Source organism: Aotus nancymaae, unplaced genomic scaffold (genome assembly GCF_030222135.1).
Source record: "Aotus nancymaae isolate 86718 unplaced genomic scaffold, 86718_ANA_hifiasm-v0.15.2.pri h1tg000025l, whole genome shotgun sequence".
NCBI lineage: Eukaryota > Metazoa > Chordata > Mammalia > Primates > Aotidae > Aotus > Aotus nancymaae.
The window spans coordinates 17,846,953-17,864,280 of NW_026988438.1; the positions used below are offsets into that span (position 1 = coordinate 17,846,953).

The 17,328-nt window shown below is 34.8% G+C and overlaps 1 protein-coding gene across 9 annotated transcripts in view; it reads right to left on the reverse strand.

Moving 5' to 3' along the window:
* Positions 1-17,328, reverse strand: part of ANKIB1 (ankyrin repeat and IBR domain containing 1) — a 159,579-nt gene that overhangs the window by 103,627 nt on the left and 38,624 nt on the right. For 8 of the 9 annotated variants that reach the window (XM_012450828.2, XM_064380395.1, XM_012450827.2 and 5 more), the window contains exon 2: positions 5,990-6,272. In XM_012450828.2, the coding sequence (XP_012306251.1) occupies positions 5,990-6,177 (188 nt within the window). In that variant the 5' untranslated portion in view covers positions 6,178-6,272. Of the gene's footprint in view, positions 1-1,260; positions 1,540-5,989; positions 6,273-17,328 lie in introns of those variants that run through there. The other variant, XM_012450830.3, reaches the window with a different exon arrangement.

The following is a 17,328-nucleotide window of genomic DNA, read 5'->3' on the forward strand; positions in this document are numbered from 1 at the left end:
GAGAATCACTTGAACCCGGGAGGTGGAGGTTGCAGTGAGCCGAGATCGCGGCATTGCACTCCACCCTAGGCAACAGAGCAAGACTCTGTCTTGAAAAAACCAAAAAATTATGAGCCATTGTTCTTCAAACCAGAAAAGAAAAAAGAAAACATCCGAAGATTTTTCGCAGCAGTTGTAAAAACATAAGTATAAAGTTAAGTATCACAAAAGTAACCCAAACTGGTAAGTAAAAGAGAATACACAATCGTATTTCCTGTAGGTCTTTAAATACTCATTCAATAGAATGATAACTCCGTGACAGATATATTCCTGCTTGAAGGAACCAGGTCAGCTGTTCATAAACATTTTAGGTTACAAGACCCTTATACAACTTTAAAAATTACTAGCCAGATGTGATGGCTCATGCCTGTAGTCCCAGCATTTTGGGGAGCCAAGGAAGGGTGAACCGCTTGACCTCAGGAGTTCAAAATCTGCCTGCCAACACGGTGAAATCCCATCTCCACAAAAATTTTCTTTTAAAAATTGGCCAGATGTAGTGGCACACGCCTGTAGTCCCAGCTACTTGGGAGGCTGAGGCAGGAAAACTGCTTGAGCCTGAGGTTGAGGCTGCAGTGAGCCGTGATTGAGCCACTGCACTACAGCCTGGCCAACAGAGCAAGACCCTGTCCTAAAAGAAAAAAAAAAATTACTATGGGTTCCTAAGAGTTTTTGTTTATATGGGTTATACATTAATTTAAAAAATTACACATTAACATAACATTTTTAAACAAAAATAACTATATTTTTAAAAAGTGAAAAGAGTGGCATTGTTTTACATGTTTACAAATTTCTTTTAATGTCTAGTCTAATGGAAGACAGCTGGATTTTCATAGGATTTCATCTGTTGTAATGTATTGTTTTGGTTTAACTATATAAAAAAATCCAACCTTTATATAGTCAGGAAAGGGAGAAATGTTTTAAAATATCTTTCTCAGATAATAGTGAATATTCATATTTGATACTATATCAAAAATTCAACAAACAGTAGTTTCTTAAAGATTAGTGGCAATGTAGTATCTAAAATAATAACAATGACTTTTTTGCACTGTTACATTACAGTCCATTGGTCTATCTTACATTTTGGATACATCTTTTACCCATACATAATTTTAAAAAATCATACACTGATCTTTTGAAAAATATTGATTCACTGAATTATGCAGATCTTCCAGATGTCACATTTCATTACACAATATAAAAAGCTACCATTGTCAATCTTACCGGAAAAGTCTGTGTTCAGAAGTTGTCAAGCTGAAGGTAGTGAATACAAGTTTTCCCGGATTTTAATAATCACTTGAAAGCTAAAATTTTATCATTAGCAACAAATAACTGGCAGTAGTTTTCCTTGAATTGACAGACTCAATTCATTTTCAAGAAAATGTCGGCTAAGTACTCAAGTCTGAACAACCGTTGTTTTCTTGTTGTTGCTAGTTGTAAAACGGTGTTCCATTAAAAAAGTACAAAGTTCAACACACAACTCAAAGAACAGGTGCTCTTCCTTAGAGCTATTCCTTAGAGCTATCGTCTATTTTGGTATATAGCAGAAATGCTTTATGCATACTTCGAAGTTCTCACAGAATATTAAAATGATGTGTTACTCAAGGATGGAGATTAGTTAAAATGAATTTTATGTTTTAATTGAGGATTTTTTTTTTAGGGGAAACTGCTTTTTTTTTTTTTTTTAAACTGCAAGTGCCTAACAATGATGAATACAATTATTTCTAAGACCGTTGGGTGTTACTACCTTCATTCATTTTAAAGGTGCCAGCAGTTTTATCCTCTCTTTTTTGCACTGCCACTGCAAATGCCAACACAGTAAAAAAGGCAAATAACATCTTGGTACTATTATAAAAATAGTTTTCACTTCATGTACCCTTTGAAAGAGTCTCAAGATCTAGGAGTCCTCAGAACACATTTTAAGAATCACTGGACTAATTTTGTAAACTCTACTATGAAATATCTTACCACTTAGTTTATGTTAAAAGTATATACATTACCTTAGTAATAATAATATTTAAATACATTTTATATTGGTATTATAAGTTTTATCATATATAAGATTTGATATTAAATATTACTGAAGTATCCAATATTAGGAATTTTGTAATATATCAACAGTTTTATAATTTCACGTAAAATGTTCAACTTAAATAAACAAAACAAAACCAAAAGGTCAAGTTAAAAAGCCTTAATAGATTAGTAATCCACTATCTAATGAGAGCAAACTAAGTGTCTAGCAATGTATTTATAATATTTACACTCTAGTAGAGATGAATTTAGTAATAATATGATTTTAAATGTTAATTGTAGAAATTTCAGAGAACAGAAAGAATGCTGCAGGTCAGAGTAGTTGGGGATGAATTCATGAATAAGGCAAAAACTGAGTTAAGACTTAAAGGACAGGTAATTAGGGAAGATAGAAGCTTTTTGAGAATCCAGACATGAATGAAGCTAACTGAGTAGCATTCTTAAAAGTGAGAAAAGCAAGAGAGAAGTCAATCAACCAGTTTGAAAGGCAAGATCATGTTACAAAGTAACAAGAGAGCCTGGTGGGGTGGCTCACACCTGTAATCCCAGCACTTTGGGAGGCCGAGGCAGGTGAATCACCTGAGGTCAGGAGTTCGAGGCCAGCCTGACCAATACGGTGAAACCCCGTCTCTACTAAGAATACAAAAATTAGCCAGGCGTGGTGGTGCGTGCCTGTAGTCACAGCTACTTGGGAGGCTGAGACAGGAGAACTGCCTGAACTCAGGAGGCAGAGGTTGCAGTGAGCCAAGATTGTGCCATTGCACTCAAGCCTGGGTGACAGAGGGAGACTGTCTCAAAAAAAAAAAAAAAAAAAAAGTAAGAAGAGAATAAGCTAAATGGGGAGAATGAGGGCAGAAGTAAAGAGAATTTTAGAAGCCAAATATTCTTAATGTAAAAAACAAGCTATTATAACTTTCTCAAGATAGAAAGAACACTGAAAGGCTATGCTTTAGTAAAATGAATCTGGACATTAGATTATAAGAGGAAAAGACTTGTTAAAAAGAAAAACCCATTTAGGTGCCAGATACTTTTAAGTATTAGGAGCAGGGGATGATTAAGAGTGAACTAAGGGCAATAGGGATGAAAAGAAGGAAATCCAAGAATAAGACTTAGTGAACTTAGTATTAGCAGCATGGTAGCAAAGGAGAAGAATAAACCAGGGATGATGTGAAGATATTAAGGATTATAGAGGTGAGAAGTAATAAACTTAGCAAGTGTATACTTGTATGTTAGGCAGCATAAAAGCCATATAACACATTAATTGTTTAATTATCCTACAAGTTCTGTGAGGTAAATATCCATTATAGGGATAAGAAAACTGAAGTCCAGAGTGACTAATTTGCTTTGCTAATAAGTGACAGGCAGCCCTGACACATAAACTGATATGACTATAGAGATAACAGGCTGTCAGCACAGTGGTTAAAAGCCCAAAGCTTAAGGTTGTCTACCTGGGTAACAAGCTTTGCCAGTTACAAGTTGTGAGACCTTACTGTGCTTCAGTTTTCTCACCTATAAAATATAGACAATAAACTAACTCATAAAATTGTAATGAGGATTCAGATAATGCATGTACAGCACTGTTAATAGCTCTATTAAACAGTAAGCCTTCAACAAACATTTGCCATTATTATATTAGTATAATAGGCTGGTATCATTAACATAGAAAAGACCCAGTTTTGGAAGGGAAAATACTAAATTTAAAACAAGCTAAGCTGAAGGAGGCTTCTAAGTAGGGATTTTCAGAGAAATGAAAATTAAAGATAAAAGCAAAAAGATGAGATAAAAGAAATATCTATAAAACCAAAGATAAACCTAATAAAGTCATGGACTTCAATGTTCTAAATTATTTATGGAATTTTTCTCATTCATAAATCCTGATAATAAAAACATTTCCTTGTGTAATGATTTTATAGAACTTCTATTTACTGTGTGTAAAATACTATGCTAGATGCTAGAAGTACAAAGAAGATGCCTTAAAAAAAGTTATTAATATAGGCAGGCAGAGAGAAGCTATACAAAATTGTAAAATATAATGGGTAATATACAGCAAATATGTGAGGCAAACAAATGATAAAGAGCCATAAAAGTTTTTTAAAAGAGAGAGAGGTTCCTATGCATTATGACAACCTAAGAAGATAGACGTGGCGCACACAGAATCTTGGAGAGCAAAATTTAGATAAAAAAAGACACTTGTGGTGGCTTACATCTGTAATCCCAGCACTCAGGGAGGCTGAGGCAGGCAGATTGTGAGGTGAAGAGATCGAGAGCATCCTGGTCAACAGGGTGAAATCCCGTTTCTACTAAAAATAAAGACATTAGCCGGGCATAGTGGCATACGCCTATAGACCCAGCTACTCGGGAGGCTGAGGCATAAGAATCACTTGAACCTGGGAGTCAGAGGTTGCAGTGTGCCAAGATTGTGCCACTGCACTCCAGCCTGGCGACAGAGCAAGACTCTGTCTCAAAAAAAAAAAAAAAGAAAAAAAGACACTTTGGGAGGTCAAGTGAGGACTGCTTGAGGCCAAGAGTACAAACCAGACTGGGCAACACAGCAAGACCCCAGCTCTACAAAAAATATACGAAATCTTAGCTGGCTATGGTGGCCCATATCTGTAGTCCTAGCTACTCCGGAAGCTGAGGTAGGAGGATAGCTTGAGTTTAGAAGTTTGAGGTTACAGCAAGTTATGATCACACCACTGCACTCCAGCCTGAGTGATGGAGCAAGACCCTGTTTCTATTGAAAAAAAAAAGTTAAGAAAGGGAAAAATGAACGGAGTAAGAAAGAGGGGGATACTCCTAGCCAAGAGAGCAAGATGGATACGGCAGACAGAACACTCGTGGCATGTTTTAGAGATAGCAAAAAAACCCAGCTTAATTGGAACAATAATTTGTACACAGAAGAAACAGACAAAAGTCCGAATGTTAAGTTTTTTAATTCAAGTTCTAAAGAGCTTTGAATACTAAATAACCAATTTTTCCTTTCTCTTCTAGCATCAGACTTCTATACTGCATAATCTACTTCTAAAAAAATTAAACTTGCTTTGTAACTACTGTTTTATTCTTTGTTCATTTTATAAGCTAGCAAATATCAAATGTAATTCTCATGTAATTAGGTAAGAATCCTCATATAAATGTATTTGCTATGTCACTAAAGCTTTCTCATTGAATAGATATTTTTTAAAGTTTCTTCGTATTTTCAGGTTGTTTTTTTTTTCTGTTTTTTTAAGACGGGGTTTCACCATGTTGGTCAGGCTGGTCTCGAACTTCTGACCTCAGGTGATCCGCCCACCTCAGCCTCCCAAAGTGCTGGGATTACAGGTGTGAGCCACCACGCCCAGCTCGTATTTTCAGTTTTAAGAACATCTTTTCAAGTATTTTAGAAACATCTTTTCAAGTAACTGAATCCCTTTAAAAGAAAGGAAACTCTAACTGATAATGACTAGAAAAGGCAAATGCACCCATTTTTTAACTAAAAATACCTAATCAGAGTTTAGAACTTTCCTTTTGGCACCATTCCCTACATTTTTTTGATAGCTAACAGGTACTGTTCTAGAACTGAAATGTTGTAAATTAAATACATTATTATCAAGAATTCACACTATGAAACATATTGAGGATCAAAATATATTTATAGCAACAAGAACACGTGAACCAATCTCACTATTAAAACCTTTGGACTAATTCAGAAATAATAAAGAAAATTTTACTAAATCATAATAAAATTATACCAAATATTTGGGCATATTTGGTTTTAGAAAGTTTAATTCACTACAAGACCATATTACATGCACATGTCTGAATATAAATCGTTTGTATGTTTGTATTTTGAAAAATCATAGCTGTTTTTTCTTTCATCACTTTGTTATCAATTAGTTCATAGTAATGTTTTCCCTAATATCAATTAGTTTACAGTAATACTTACCCTAATATTTTATTCATTCCATGTCTAGCAGCATAATGTAATGGAGTATTGTGCTGGTAGGGTTCCCCATAAGATGTATTTGGATCAAGGGATTCTTTTAGCTGAGGATTGTTTTCATATATTTGGCAGGCCAGGTTTTCATCACCATTGATGAGTGCTTTACGAAATTTGGTGGTTGTATTTCCCATGTTTTGTTTTGTTTTGTTTTTTCTGATAGGCAGTGGCACTTTTTTCCTTCTATCTTCAGCCACTTCTGGAACACTTCTGCAACATCTTTCACATTCTAATGAAGGAAAAATTATTCAAATTAGATTGTAAAAACAATAATCACAAAAGAAATAATAACACAATTAGGAACACTAAAAAATCTGGGAATCATTTATAAGGGAATCAATTATATTATATTACATTTTACCAAATTATCTTAAGAGTAAAAAATCTCAAATTTTTAACACTGTCCAAATTAACTTCTTGTTAAATTGGAACATTTTCCCACACAGAGACTGTTAAGGTTTCACAGGCTGTCCTTTGCACTACAAAATTTAACTACATATATGAACTTTTCAATTCTCCTCTTCACATGGGCAGAAATGAGCTTGACTGAATTTTATGGTTGAAAACACTTAAATTTCTGTATAAATTATGTATAAATCTTACTCAGCCAATTTCTGGGATAGCGAAAAATGTAGCGAATAACTGCAGGAGAGGTGTTAAAATATATTAAGGGAAAAGTGAAACTGTTCAGTTCTTTATGAGGACATCACAGAAAAGACATAAAATGTAAACATACAGGAATATACAGTTCAATGATACTCAGATAATCACAGAAAAGTACTAAAACATTACATACAGAACAATACCAACAGTGATTATTCTACCATTTAAGACTATTAAATTTCTTTCTTTCTGCTATACAGAATTCAAAACAAGTCTGAAAACATCAAATGTTTATGCATATTATGTTTTGAAAGAGGTTATGATAATGATCACATGGGCAATGGGATTACTAATTTAATTACTACTGAAGCAATGTGAAGTGGGTGGAGGAAGGTCATAGAAACCAACACTGGATATGGAGTTCAAAATACCATATTTGCCTACAACTAGTTGTGTAATTTTAAGCAATTTATTCATCCCCTAAAAGCCTCAGATTCCCATCTGTACAGTATGGAAAGTGATCATTTCTTAGGTATGGCTATGATGATTATAAGAGTTACAGTACCTAGTACAGTCCTTAGTTAATGAGTTTAATAAATGCTAGTTTCATTCTATTCCAATAAAATGTTGTTTCTAGATCTATTCTTGAACTATGATGAAAATTAGTGACAAAGAAAACAGAATATGCCAAGGCAGGTATGAAAAAAAAGGCCTATGCAAGGAACAGTTAAGTATGAATAAGTTCAGAGTCTCTAGCATTAGATTAAACAGAGATAAAAGAAAAAATAGGTTGGGACCAGATAAGGAACTTACACTTTAACCTGAAATGAACAGATAATTAAAGGCTTTTATGCAGAGCAATGATATAATTATTTCATGCTTTAGAAAAAGGTATTGTGACAGTGTAGAAGACAGAATAGAGGGAGGAAAACTTAGTACAGCAGTCCTTCATGTTACTCTATTAATTCAGTGGCAGGCTGGACACTAAAACATAGCTTTAAAAAACAGGCGAAGGGTGTGGTGGCACGTGCCTATAACCTCAGCTGCTTGAGAGGCTGAGGCAGGAGGATCATTTGAACCTAGGAGTTTGAAACCAGTTTGGGCAACATAGTAAGATCTCATCTCAAAACAAACAACAACAACAACAACAACAAAAACACAGGTGAAAATAATACACACAGTATTCAACGTAGTCTTTGTATAGAGTAGTTCTTAACCTTGGCTATATATCATAATAACCTGGGAAACTTCAGAGTCCTACTAAGCTACATCTCAGAACAAAAACTGGAGTCTCTAGGGGAAGCACCCAGGCATGGGTATTTAAGTTCCTTATGTGATTTTCAATGTACAAACACCATGTATAAAAGGCTCCTGGAGCCCTGCAGCTAAGTATCAGGGTAAGATGTCAGCCAAGCCTATGTGGGAGGTAGGTGTTAACTACCTACTTAATACAGCAGCACATTTTCTGGCCCACTACTGGGCATAATGAGGTCATCATTTGGGTTTTTTAAGGGTTCTTTATTATTGATCTTTTTTATTTTAAATATGCAAATACATACAAACTAGTATTTTTTGAATATATGAACAAAGAGAAAGAATTTTAAAACTCACGGTTTACTGGAAGAAAACCACTGGTAGCATTTTGATATATAACCACCCTAAAGTGTGTGTGTGTGTGTGTGTGTGTGTGTGTGTGTATGTGTGTATATAAAATGTGTATGCATATACAAACCATAAACATGTATACATTAATTGGATCATATGACATCAGTTTTTATTTAATTTTTCAGAAGGTTGCTAAACCTTTAGCCTAAAATAATACACTTTTATTGTTTCATCTTGAATAAGAGCAAATCCTTCGCTCCCACACTATTCACAATATACCACAGCTACTATTTGGAAACTTTCAGTTGTTTTGGTCCTTGATAGAATACAACTCAAATTATAAATATTTTCAGAATTCTGAATTAGATTAATAAGTAGTACATTTTCTGAGATTTATATTATTACTTTAGAGAAATATCCCGTAAGAAAAATAATTTGTATCTAAGTAAAAAAAGGAGTATCTAAGAAAGTAATGTTATCTTGGGGTACTCATTTAAAGTAACAAGTTTTTAGAAAAAAATCAATAATACTTTAAATTTGCATCAAATATTACTGTTACTCAGTTGAAAGGATAATGGCATCAAGAAGTCATTTTATGGCTTTCAGTTATTTTCACGTTTCATTTTAAAATTTTGATCAATAAGCCTGAAAGTCACTAACAAATACATCATTGAAACAGTCACAGTTCAATTCCCCTCAGATTTATCTTCACAAAGTTTGCCTAAAAATTTGCCAGATGTATCCTTTTGCTTTTTCCTAGCCACAGCTACTACTGCCTGAGGTGACTGTTCCCTCTTTGTTTAAAATAAAACCTTGATATTTCTGGAACTCCAAGATATGTCTATGTGTAGAGCTTCATGAGGCAAGCACTGGAGTACCAAAGAGGTGAATAGAATTCCTTATTTTGGGCTTCTAATTATTTACAGGAAAACCTAGGCAAGGTTTCACCATCTTTGAGTAGTAAAGCACAATACTTGAAGAGCATTTAATGAAAAAAAGACAAATGTAGCCTGCTGATGAACTCCAGAAAGCTTTACTTAATTTCTGATTCACTTTAAATTGTGAATGTCTTTATAACTCTAGCTTTGTTTTTTAAAATTTTTACTTTTGTGGGTACACAGTAGGTGTATATACTTATGGAGTACATGAGATATTTTGAAACAGGCATGCAATGCATAATAATCACACCAGGGTAACTGGGGTATCCATCAACTCAAGCATTTGTTCTTTGTGTTACAAACAATCCAATTATACTCTTTTTTTTTTTTTTGAGATGGAATCTCGCTCTGTTGCCCAAACTGGAGTGCAGTGGTGCAATCTCAGCTCAATGCAACCTCCACCTCCCAGGTTCAGGTGATTTTCATGCCTCAGACTCTCCAGTAGCTAGAAATACAGGGATGCTCCACCACACCTGGCTAATTTTTGTATTTTTAGTAGAGATGGGGTTTTGCCATTTTGGCCAGGCTGGTCTTGAACTCCCAACCTCAGGTGATCCACCCACCTTGGCCTCCCAAAGTACTGAGATTACAGATGACAACCACTGTCCCCAGCCCAATTATATTCTTCCAGTTATTTTCAAATGTACAATAAATTCTATAGTCACCCTGCTATGCTAGTAAGATCTTAGTCATTCTTTCTATTTTTTGTACCCATCAGCCATCCCCACTTCCCCTCCACCCCGTAACAACACTTCCCAGCCTCTGGTAACCATTCTTGTACTTTCTATCTCCATGACTTCAATTATTTTTACTTTTAACTCCCACAAATAAGTGTATAATTCTAGCTTTAAATCTCTGTCTCTCAACTGCTCCACTGATAGGTTAATAATCTGTAGCAAAAACCCAAGGGTACTTAAATTAACAAACTACTCCCAGAAATCTTTTAGAGAAGATGAAGTTCTTCAGAAATAAATAACCAAATCCTAATTCAACTGTTCCCATAAAAGTATTTAGTAAAAATAGTAACTGTATAAAAGTATATAACTGACTCCCATTCTTTATTTTCACTGGATATAGGTCACACACACACACTCATACTCAATTTAGCCTTCTGCAATGATCTGCACTATTGATAATAACAACTTTAATCTAAAACTAAACCTTTAGCCAGTATAGCAACAAGCAGAAAGTTCAGGCAGCAGGTCCCAACACACACACACACACACACACACACACACACACACACACTCTTTCATACACATACTCAATTTACTCTTCTGCAATTATCTGCACTATTGATAATAACCTTAAATCTACAACTAAACTCTTTAGCCAGTATAGAAACAAGCAGAAAGTTCATTCAGGCAGTAGGTTCCAATATACACACACACACTTTCATACACATACTCAATTTACTCTTCTGCAATTATCTGCACTATTGATAACAACAACTTTAAATCTACAACTAAACTCTTTAGCCAGTATAGAAACAAGCAGAAAGTTTATTCAGGCACCATCCCACTCCAGGTTGAAATCAAACAGATGAGTTTCTAAGATTCCAGAAAGCTCAAATTCCAAAGAAATGCTCTAATGGTTACTGTAATAATACTTAAAGAAAAGGGGAGGATGGGCTGGGCACAGTGGTTTATGCCTTTAATTCTAGCACTTTGGGAGTCTGAGGCAGGAAGATCCCTTGAGCCCAGGAGTTCAAGACCAGCCTGGTCAACATGGTGAAACCCTGTCTCTACAAAAAGTACAAAAATTAGCCAGGTGTGGTGGTATGCCTCTGTAGTCCCAGCTACTTGAGAGGCTGAGGTGGAAGAATGGCTTGAGCCCAAGAGGCGGAAGTTGCAGTGAGCTGAGATAGTGCTACTGCACTCCAGCCTAGGTGACAGAGCCAGACCTAAAAGCATAAGGTAAAGAAAGAAAACAAGACAGCAGAAAAAAGAAAAATCAGCAGACAAAAAGCATGTGGGCAAATAAAATCCTAAGCTCTCAATCTGTTCATTCACCCGGTCAATATGCATTTATTGACCAATGATAATTTTGTCACTGTGTATCACAATCACCTCAAGAGATTATTTCAACTGGTCTTAAGGAGGACAAGGTCAGAGCGAGAACTTTAAAAGCTTCTCAGTTGATTATAATGCATGTCAGAGTTTAGAATCACTAAGTTTGAAACTATGCTAAGCCAAAAGTATTAGCCAGAAATGTGATTGTGAGGAGCAATGTGGTAGGTGTTAGCTTGTTATCTATTTTATTGAGTAACTTAACCTATCTGAGATGTTTCCTCAATTGTAAACCAGCAGTATTAATATCTACTTTCTTCAGTCAACAAATACAAATGAACAAACAGATAAAATTCACTACATTTATGAAGTTTATATTTCAGTGGTGATGCACAGATGAATGTTGTCAGGCTTTGATTTATTCTGTGTGCAAGTTTTTGAGCTTTATCTTTCTTAGCTCTTAACATTTTAAGCAAAATGCATTTAAGATTCATCCATGTTGACACATAAATCAATAGTTCAACCCTTATTATTATTGAATGGTATTCCACTGTATGGGTATACCACTACTTGTTTAATCATTCACTTATTGAAGGACAACTTAGTTGTTTCCAGTTGGGGCAATTATTAGTAAGGCTGCCATAACATTCACATATAGGCTTCAAATGAACATAAGTTTTAATTTCTCTTGAGTAAATATCCAAAAGTGAAACTGCTGGGACATGTACTAAGTCAAATGTTTAACTTTACAAGAAACCACAAAACTGGTTTTCAGAGCAAATGTACCAGGATTCAGAGCATTCAGTTATTCTGAATCCTGGTCAACATTTGGAATTGTCAGTTTTTAGTTGGTGGGATTTTCTTTTTCTTTTTTGGTAGCTGTTATAATGGATGTGCAGTGGTATTGTACAATGGTTTTCATTTTCATCACCCTAATGATGAATGATGTTGAACATGCTTTCGTGCTTATTTGTCATGCATACATATTGATTTGTAAAGTGTCTGTTTAAATAAATCTTTTGCCCATTTTTAAGATGAAATGTTATTGAATTTGAGATCCACATAGATGCTATAAAAAGTCCTTTATTAGAAATGTAATTTGCAAATATTTCACTTTGAGCAAATTTGTGTATAAGGTGTTCTGCATATGGAAATCCAATAGTTCCAGCACCATTTGTTGAAAAGACTGTCTTTTCTCCATTGAGTTCCCTTTGTATATTCATCAAAAGCCAATTGACTGTGTTCTATTTTTCTGTGTTTCTATCTTTTTAGCAATACTATATTGTCTTGATTACTGGGAGAACAAACATCTTAACAATACTAAGTCTCCTAATCCATGAACATGGTATTTCTATTTATTTATGTCTTCTTTAATTGATTTTCAATGAGAGTTTTGTTGTTTAAATCATACAAATGGCACACATTTTTGTTAGATTTATACCTAAGTATTTCTTTTTTGGGGGGGTGCTTTTATGAATGGAACATAAATGCCAAGTGTTCACATCTAGAATATAGAAATACAATTGAATTTGTATACTGACCTTGTATTGTGCAAACCTGATAAATTCACTTATTAGTTCTAGAAGGTTTTTTTCTCATGGATTTTTCGGGATTGTCTAAAGTAGATTTGTATTATCCATGAATGGAGGCAGTTTTTTTTTTCCTTTTATATCTGCATGCCTTCAATTTATTTTTCTTGCCTTACTGCAGTAGATAGATGAATTTTAAAATTAGTGGGCAGCAGTTTGAGAAGAAACATGGTATTTGCATGGACTCAAAGCATCTCTCCCAAGATATTTCATAATTAGAAAGTAAAAAACAGTAATTCACAGTGGAGAAGCACAGGAGATAGTAATCTAACCAAGAAATACCACCTATTGACATCCTGTACCCCAACCTAATCCACTAAAAAAAAAAAAAAAAAAATCACATAAGTTGTGTAACACTCTTGTGAAAAAATTTATAACATCAACCTACATATGAGAAAATATCACAGAAACTCAAGTTGAGAGATGTTCTACAAATAACCGACTAGTACTCTTCAAAAGTGTCAAGGCCATCAAAGATAAGAAAAGACAGCACAACTGTTCACAGTTTCAAGGAGACTAAGGAGAATGACAACTTAATGCCGTAGAGAGCCCGAGACTGGATTCTGAAATGGATAAAATGACATTAATGGAAAATTGGTGATATGTAAATACAGTAAATAGTTTAGTTAGTAGTACTGTACCAATGTTAATTTCTTACTTTTGATAACTGTGGTTATGCAAGGTATTAACATTAGGGTGAAGGGTACACAGAAACTTTTTGTACTATTTTTGCAACCTTTCTGTAAGTCGAAAATTACTTAAAAATAAAACGGTGAAAAAAATTCTAGCTCCTGTGTTTGGGAAGAGACTGTAGGAAGGCATGAATAGAAACAGGAAGACCAATTTGCAGGTTACTAGGGCAAAACAGACAACAGCTGATAGGTTCTTGTACCAGGACTGATTAGCAACATAAGTGTTGAGAAGTTGTTTGGATTCTGGATATATTCTAAAAAGTATTTTTTCAAAGAAACCCTTAAAGATGTATACATAGCAGTATGGGTTATTAATCACCCAATAAAATAAAGCAACAAATGGAATAAAATAAGGATAATATCCTAAAACCACAAACCCTTGAAGGACCAGTTGTCCTCTAGAAAGTAAATAGAAAGGCCACTCCAAGAAAAATCAATGCTATTTACTATGATTTCTGGTACCAAACATCTAACCTCTATGCAATCTCTTAACTCAAATTATTAAGCTGGGCCACATGTAAATCACAAGGTCTGCTGGTCCCTCTACACTAGATTTCCCTGATGACGAGAACAGACAGAGGAAGTGGGGTTTGGAGGAAAGGTTTAAAATAGCTGCTGGAATCCAGGTTCAATATGTATACCTTCTACTAAAAGGTACACATCCTGGTAATCAGGTCCAACATTAAAATATCTCATTTGGAGAGAAAAAAGGAGAATGGCCTCTATTAGAGTCTGGGGTGTTATAGTCAGCTTCAGGGATACCAGGGATCAAGATTTGAGCATATTTAAGTTGTAGGTGAAGGGGTAGTAGCAGTCATTGAATTACCTTCTATAAAATTGCCAATGGTTTCCTACAGGTAACAGGATAAAGGCAAACTTCGGAATTACATAACTAAGGCTAAATCATAAAAGTGTTTTTAAGCACAATGAGTTTGGCTGAAACTGGGGATTTGCATAGGGAATAAGCAGAGGTAAAGCTGTATAGCTAGGCAGGGCTGAACCCTTTGATTCATTCCTACCTTAAGAGTTTGGCTTCAGCTTTAACTTTTTCAACTTAATTTTAGGTCATCATAGTTTTTAGTAATATTTCCTATTTCTGAAATGATAGGTCATCTATTATTTTGTCTACTCTGAACTTGGCCAGTGTAATTCAGTGTTATGTATAGATCTTCTCTCCTATGACAGAATAATTGATGCAATATATAGTGAGTTGAAAAGTTGAAAGAACATTTAAGATAGAGCTAGTTTAGAACTTGGCAAGTCTTTTATTGACAACTGCAGTTTTCTCACCTAGAAAATAATATTCATTTTAGAAGGCTACTGTAAAGATTAAATTTGATAATGCACATAGAATTTCACAATTATAAGAAATAATCTATACAACATAATTTATCTTCCATTTAAGACTATAAAGTCTACTAATATAAAAACATGCCTTATACTTTTCTATATGAAAAATGTCTAAAAAATTTGTGTGAATTTATAAAATCATAGGACTAGAAATAACTACATTTACATCTACCCAGCCTAGGCTGAATGCAGTGGCTCACACCTGTAATCCTAGAACTTTGGGAGGCCGAGGTGGGTGGATCACTTGAGGTCAGGAGTTCGAGATCAGCCTGGCCAACATGGTGAAACTCCATCTCTACTGAAAATACAAAAATTAGCCAGAAATTGCTTGAAGCCGGGAGGCAGAGGTTGCAGTGAGCCGAGATTGCGCCACTGCACTCCAGCCTGGGCAACAGAGTGAGACTCTGTCTCAAAAAAAATACACATACACACACACATTCACCCTATACTCCTAGATTTAACCATAAAAGCTACACTCATAAAACCTCCAAACATTCACAGCTTGTTCTAAGTAAATAATTACTTTCTATACTAAATACCTAAAAAGCCTATCCTAAATCTGGCTATAAAATGTCATTTAATAAAATAAAAACAATCTCTTAAATTCACAAATCCCTGAAGGACCAGTTGTTAACTAGAAAATAAATAGAAGGGCCACTCCAATAAAAATGCTATTCACTACTATTTTGGGTATCAAACATCTAACCTCTATGCAATCACTTAACACAAATTATTAAGCTGGGCCATGAGTAAATCACAAGTTCCATTTACGACAACACATTATGTACTTCTCTATGTGAAAAAATAAAAGAAAGAAGGAACAAACAAATGGATGAAGGAAGAAAGGAAAAAGAAAGAATAAACAAAAAAAGAAAAGAAAATGCTAAGAAAACAAATTTTTAAAAATCAAAATGACTTAATGTTAATTTCCCCCTTTTACTTTTTTAAGAACTGAGATATCAAAGATTGGCAAACTAGATTTTAAGTCCATAAAGGTTTAGGAAACAAATCTTTAATTTGTTTTATGGAATAAAAGCATTAGAAAGTATTACAATAACATGAAACTGGTGTAGTTCACTCAGAAAATGATGACATAAAAAGGCTGAATCTGATTTACCAACTGACAATAAAGAAGGCCTTTAGGAATGTAATGGCAATCAGGGCAGGCTCTACTGAGAAACTCTATGTTCCCCATAGGTAACAACACACTGCAGCCTCTGTCCCTTATGCACCCTGACTCCCCAATATATACCTCTTTATCTTCATCCTATTACTAACACAGATTGTTAAAATCTAAGGTATTCTATGCGTTGTTATAAACAAAAAACTCTGAGTGCAAATACTAAAGAACATAACTACGTATAGCTTAAATGTCACAAATATTGTACTGAAATGTTAATTTGTATTTATCTAAAATAAAGAATAAGAAAAGTGGCCGGGTATGGTGGCTCACGCCTGTAATCTCAGCACTTTGGAAGGCTGAGGTGGGCAGATCATGAGGTCAAGAGATCAAGACCATTCTGGCCAACATGGTGAAACCCCATCTCTACTAAAAATACAAAAAATTAGCTGGGCGTTGTAGCACACACCTGTAATCCCAGCACTTTGGGAGGCTCAGGTGGGTGGATCACCCGAGGTCAGAAGTTCGAGACCAGCCTGGCCAATATGGTAAAACCCTGTCTCTAATAAAAATGCAAAACTTAGCTGGGCGTGGTGGCACATGCCTGTAGTCCCAGCTACTCAGGAGCCTGAGGCAGGAGAATCACTTGAAACTGGGAGGTAGAGGTTGCAGTGAGCTGAGATCACACCACTACACTCCAGTTTGGCAAAAGAGCAAGACTCCGTCTCAAAAATAAATAAATAAATAAATAAATAAAATAAGAAAAGTAATTTATACTTACCCTCATGAGAAAAGTGAAATGTTTTCAAGTATTGACTTTTTAAGATGAATTATATAATATGCAGAATCATAGGAATACAAAGGACTACATTTAAACCATCCCAGACTACCTTGAATTATATAATGAGTAAAATCATAGGAATACAAAGGTCTACATTTAAATCATCCCAAACTATCTTTCAAAATTTAACATTAAAAGCTATTGAACATTCACAGCTTGCTGTCAATGTTTTGCTTTCCTCATTAGATTATGAAGAATCTAGTTTATTGTTCTTGTCAAAGTCTAATGCTTTAAGAAGACTGACATTTATTTTACTGAATGCATACTGTTCATAACACCTCTAAGCAATGTATTGGTTTGTATAGCAGTCAGCAAATTTCTTCTGTAAATTCGGCTTAGTAAACCATATCATCTCTGTCACAACTACTTAACTCTGATATTGTAACTCAAAAGACAAAAGAATGAGTGTGGCTGTGTTCAATAAAACTTCACTTATAAAAACAGGCAAGGGGATTTGGCCCACGGGCCACAGTTTGCCAACCTTTGATTTGGTGGAAGGAGCAGAGCATAGAATAATTGTGTTGGAATCCCATATTTA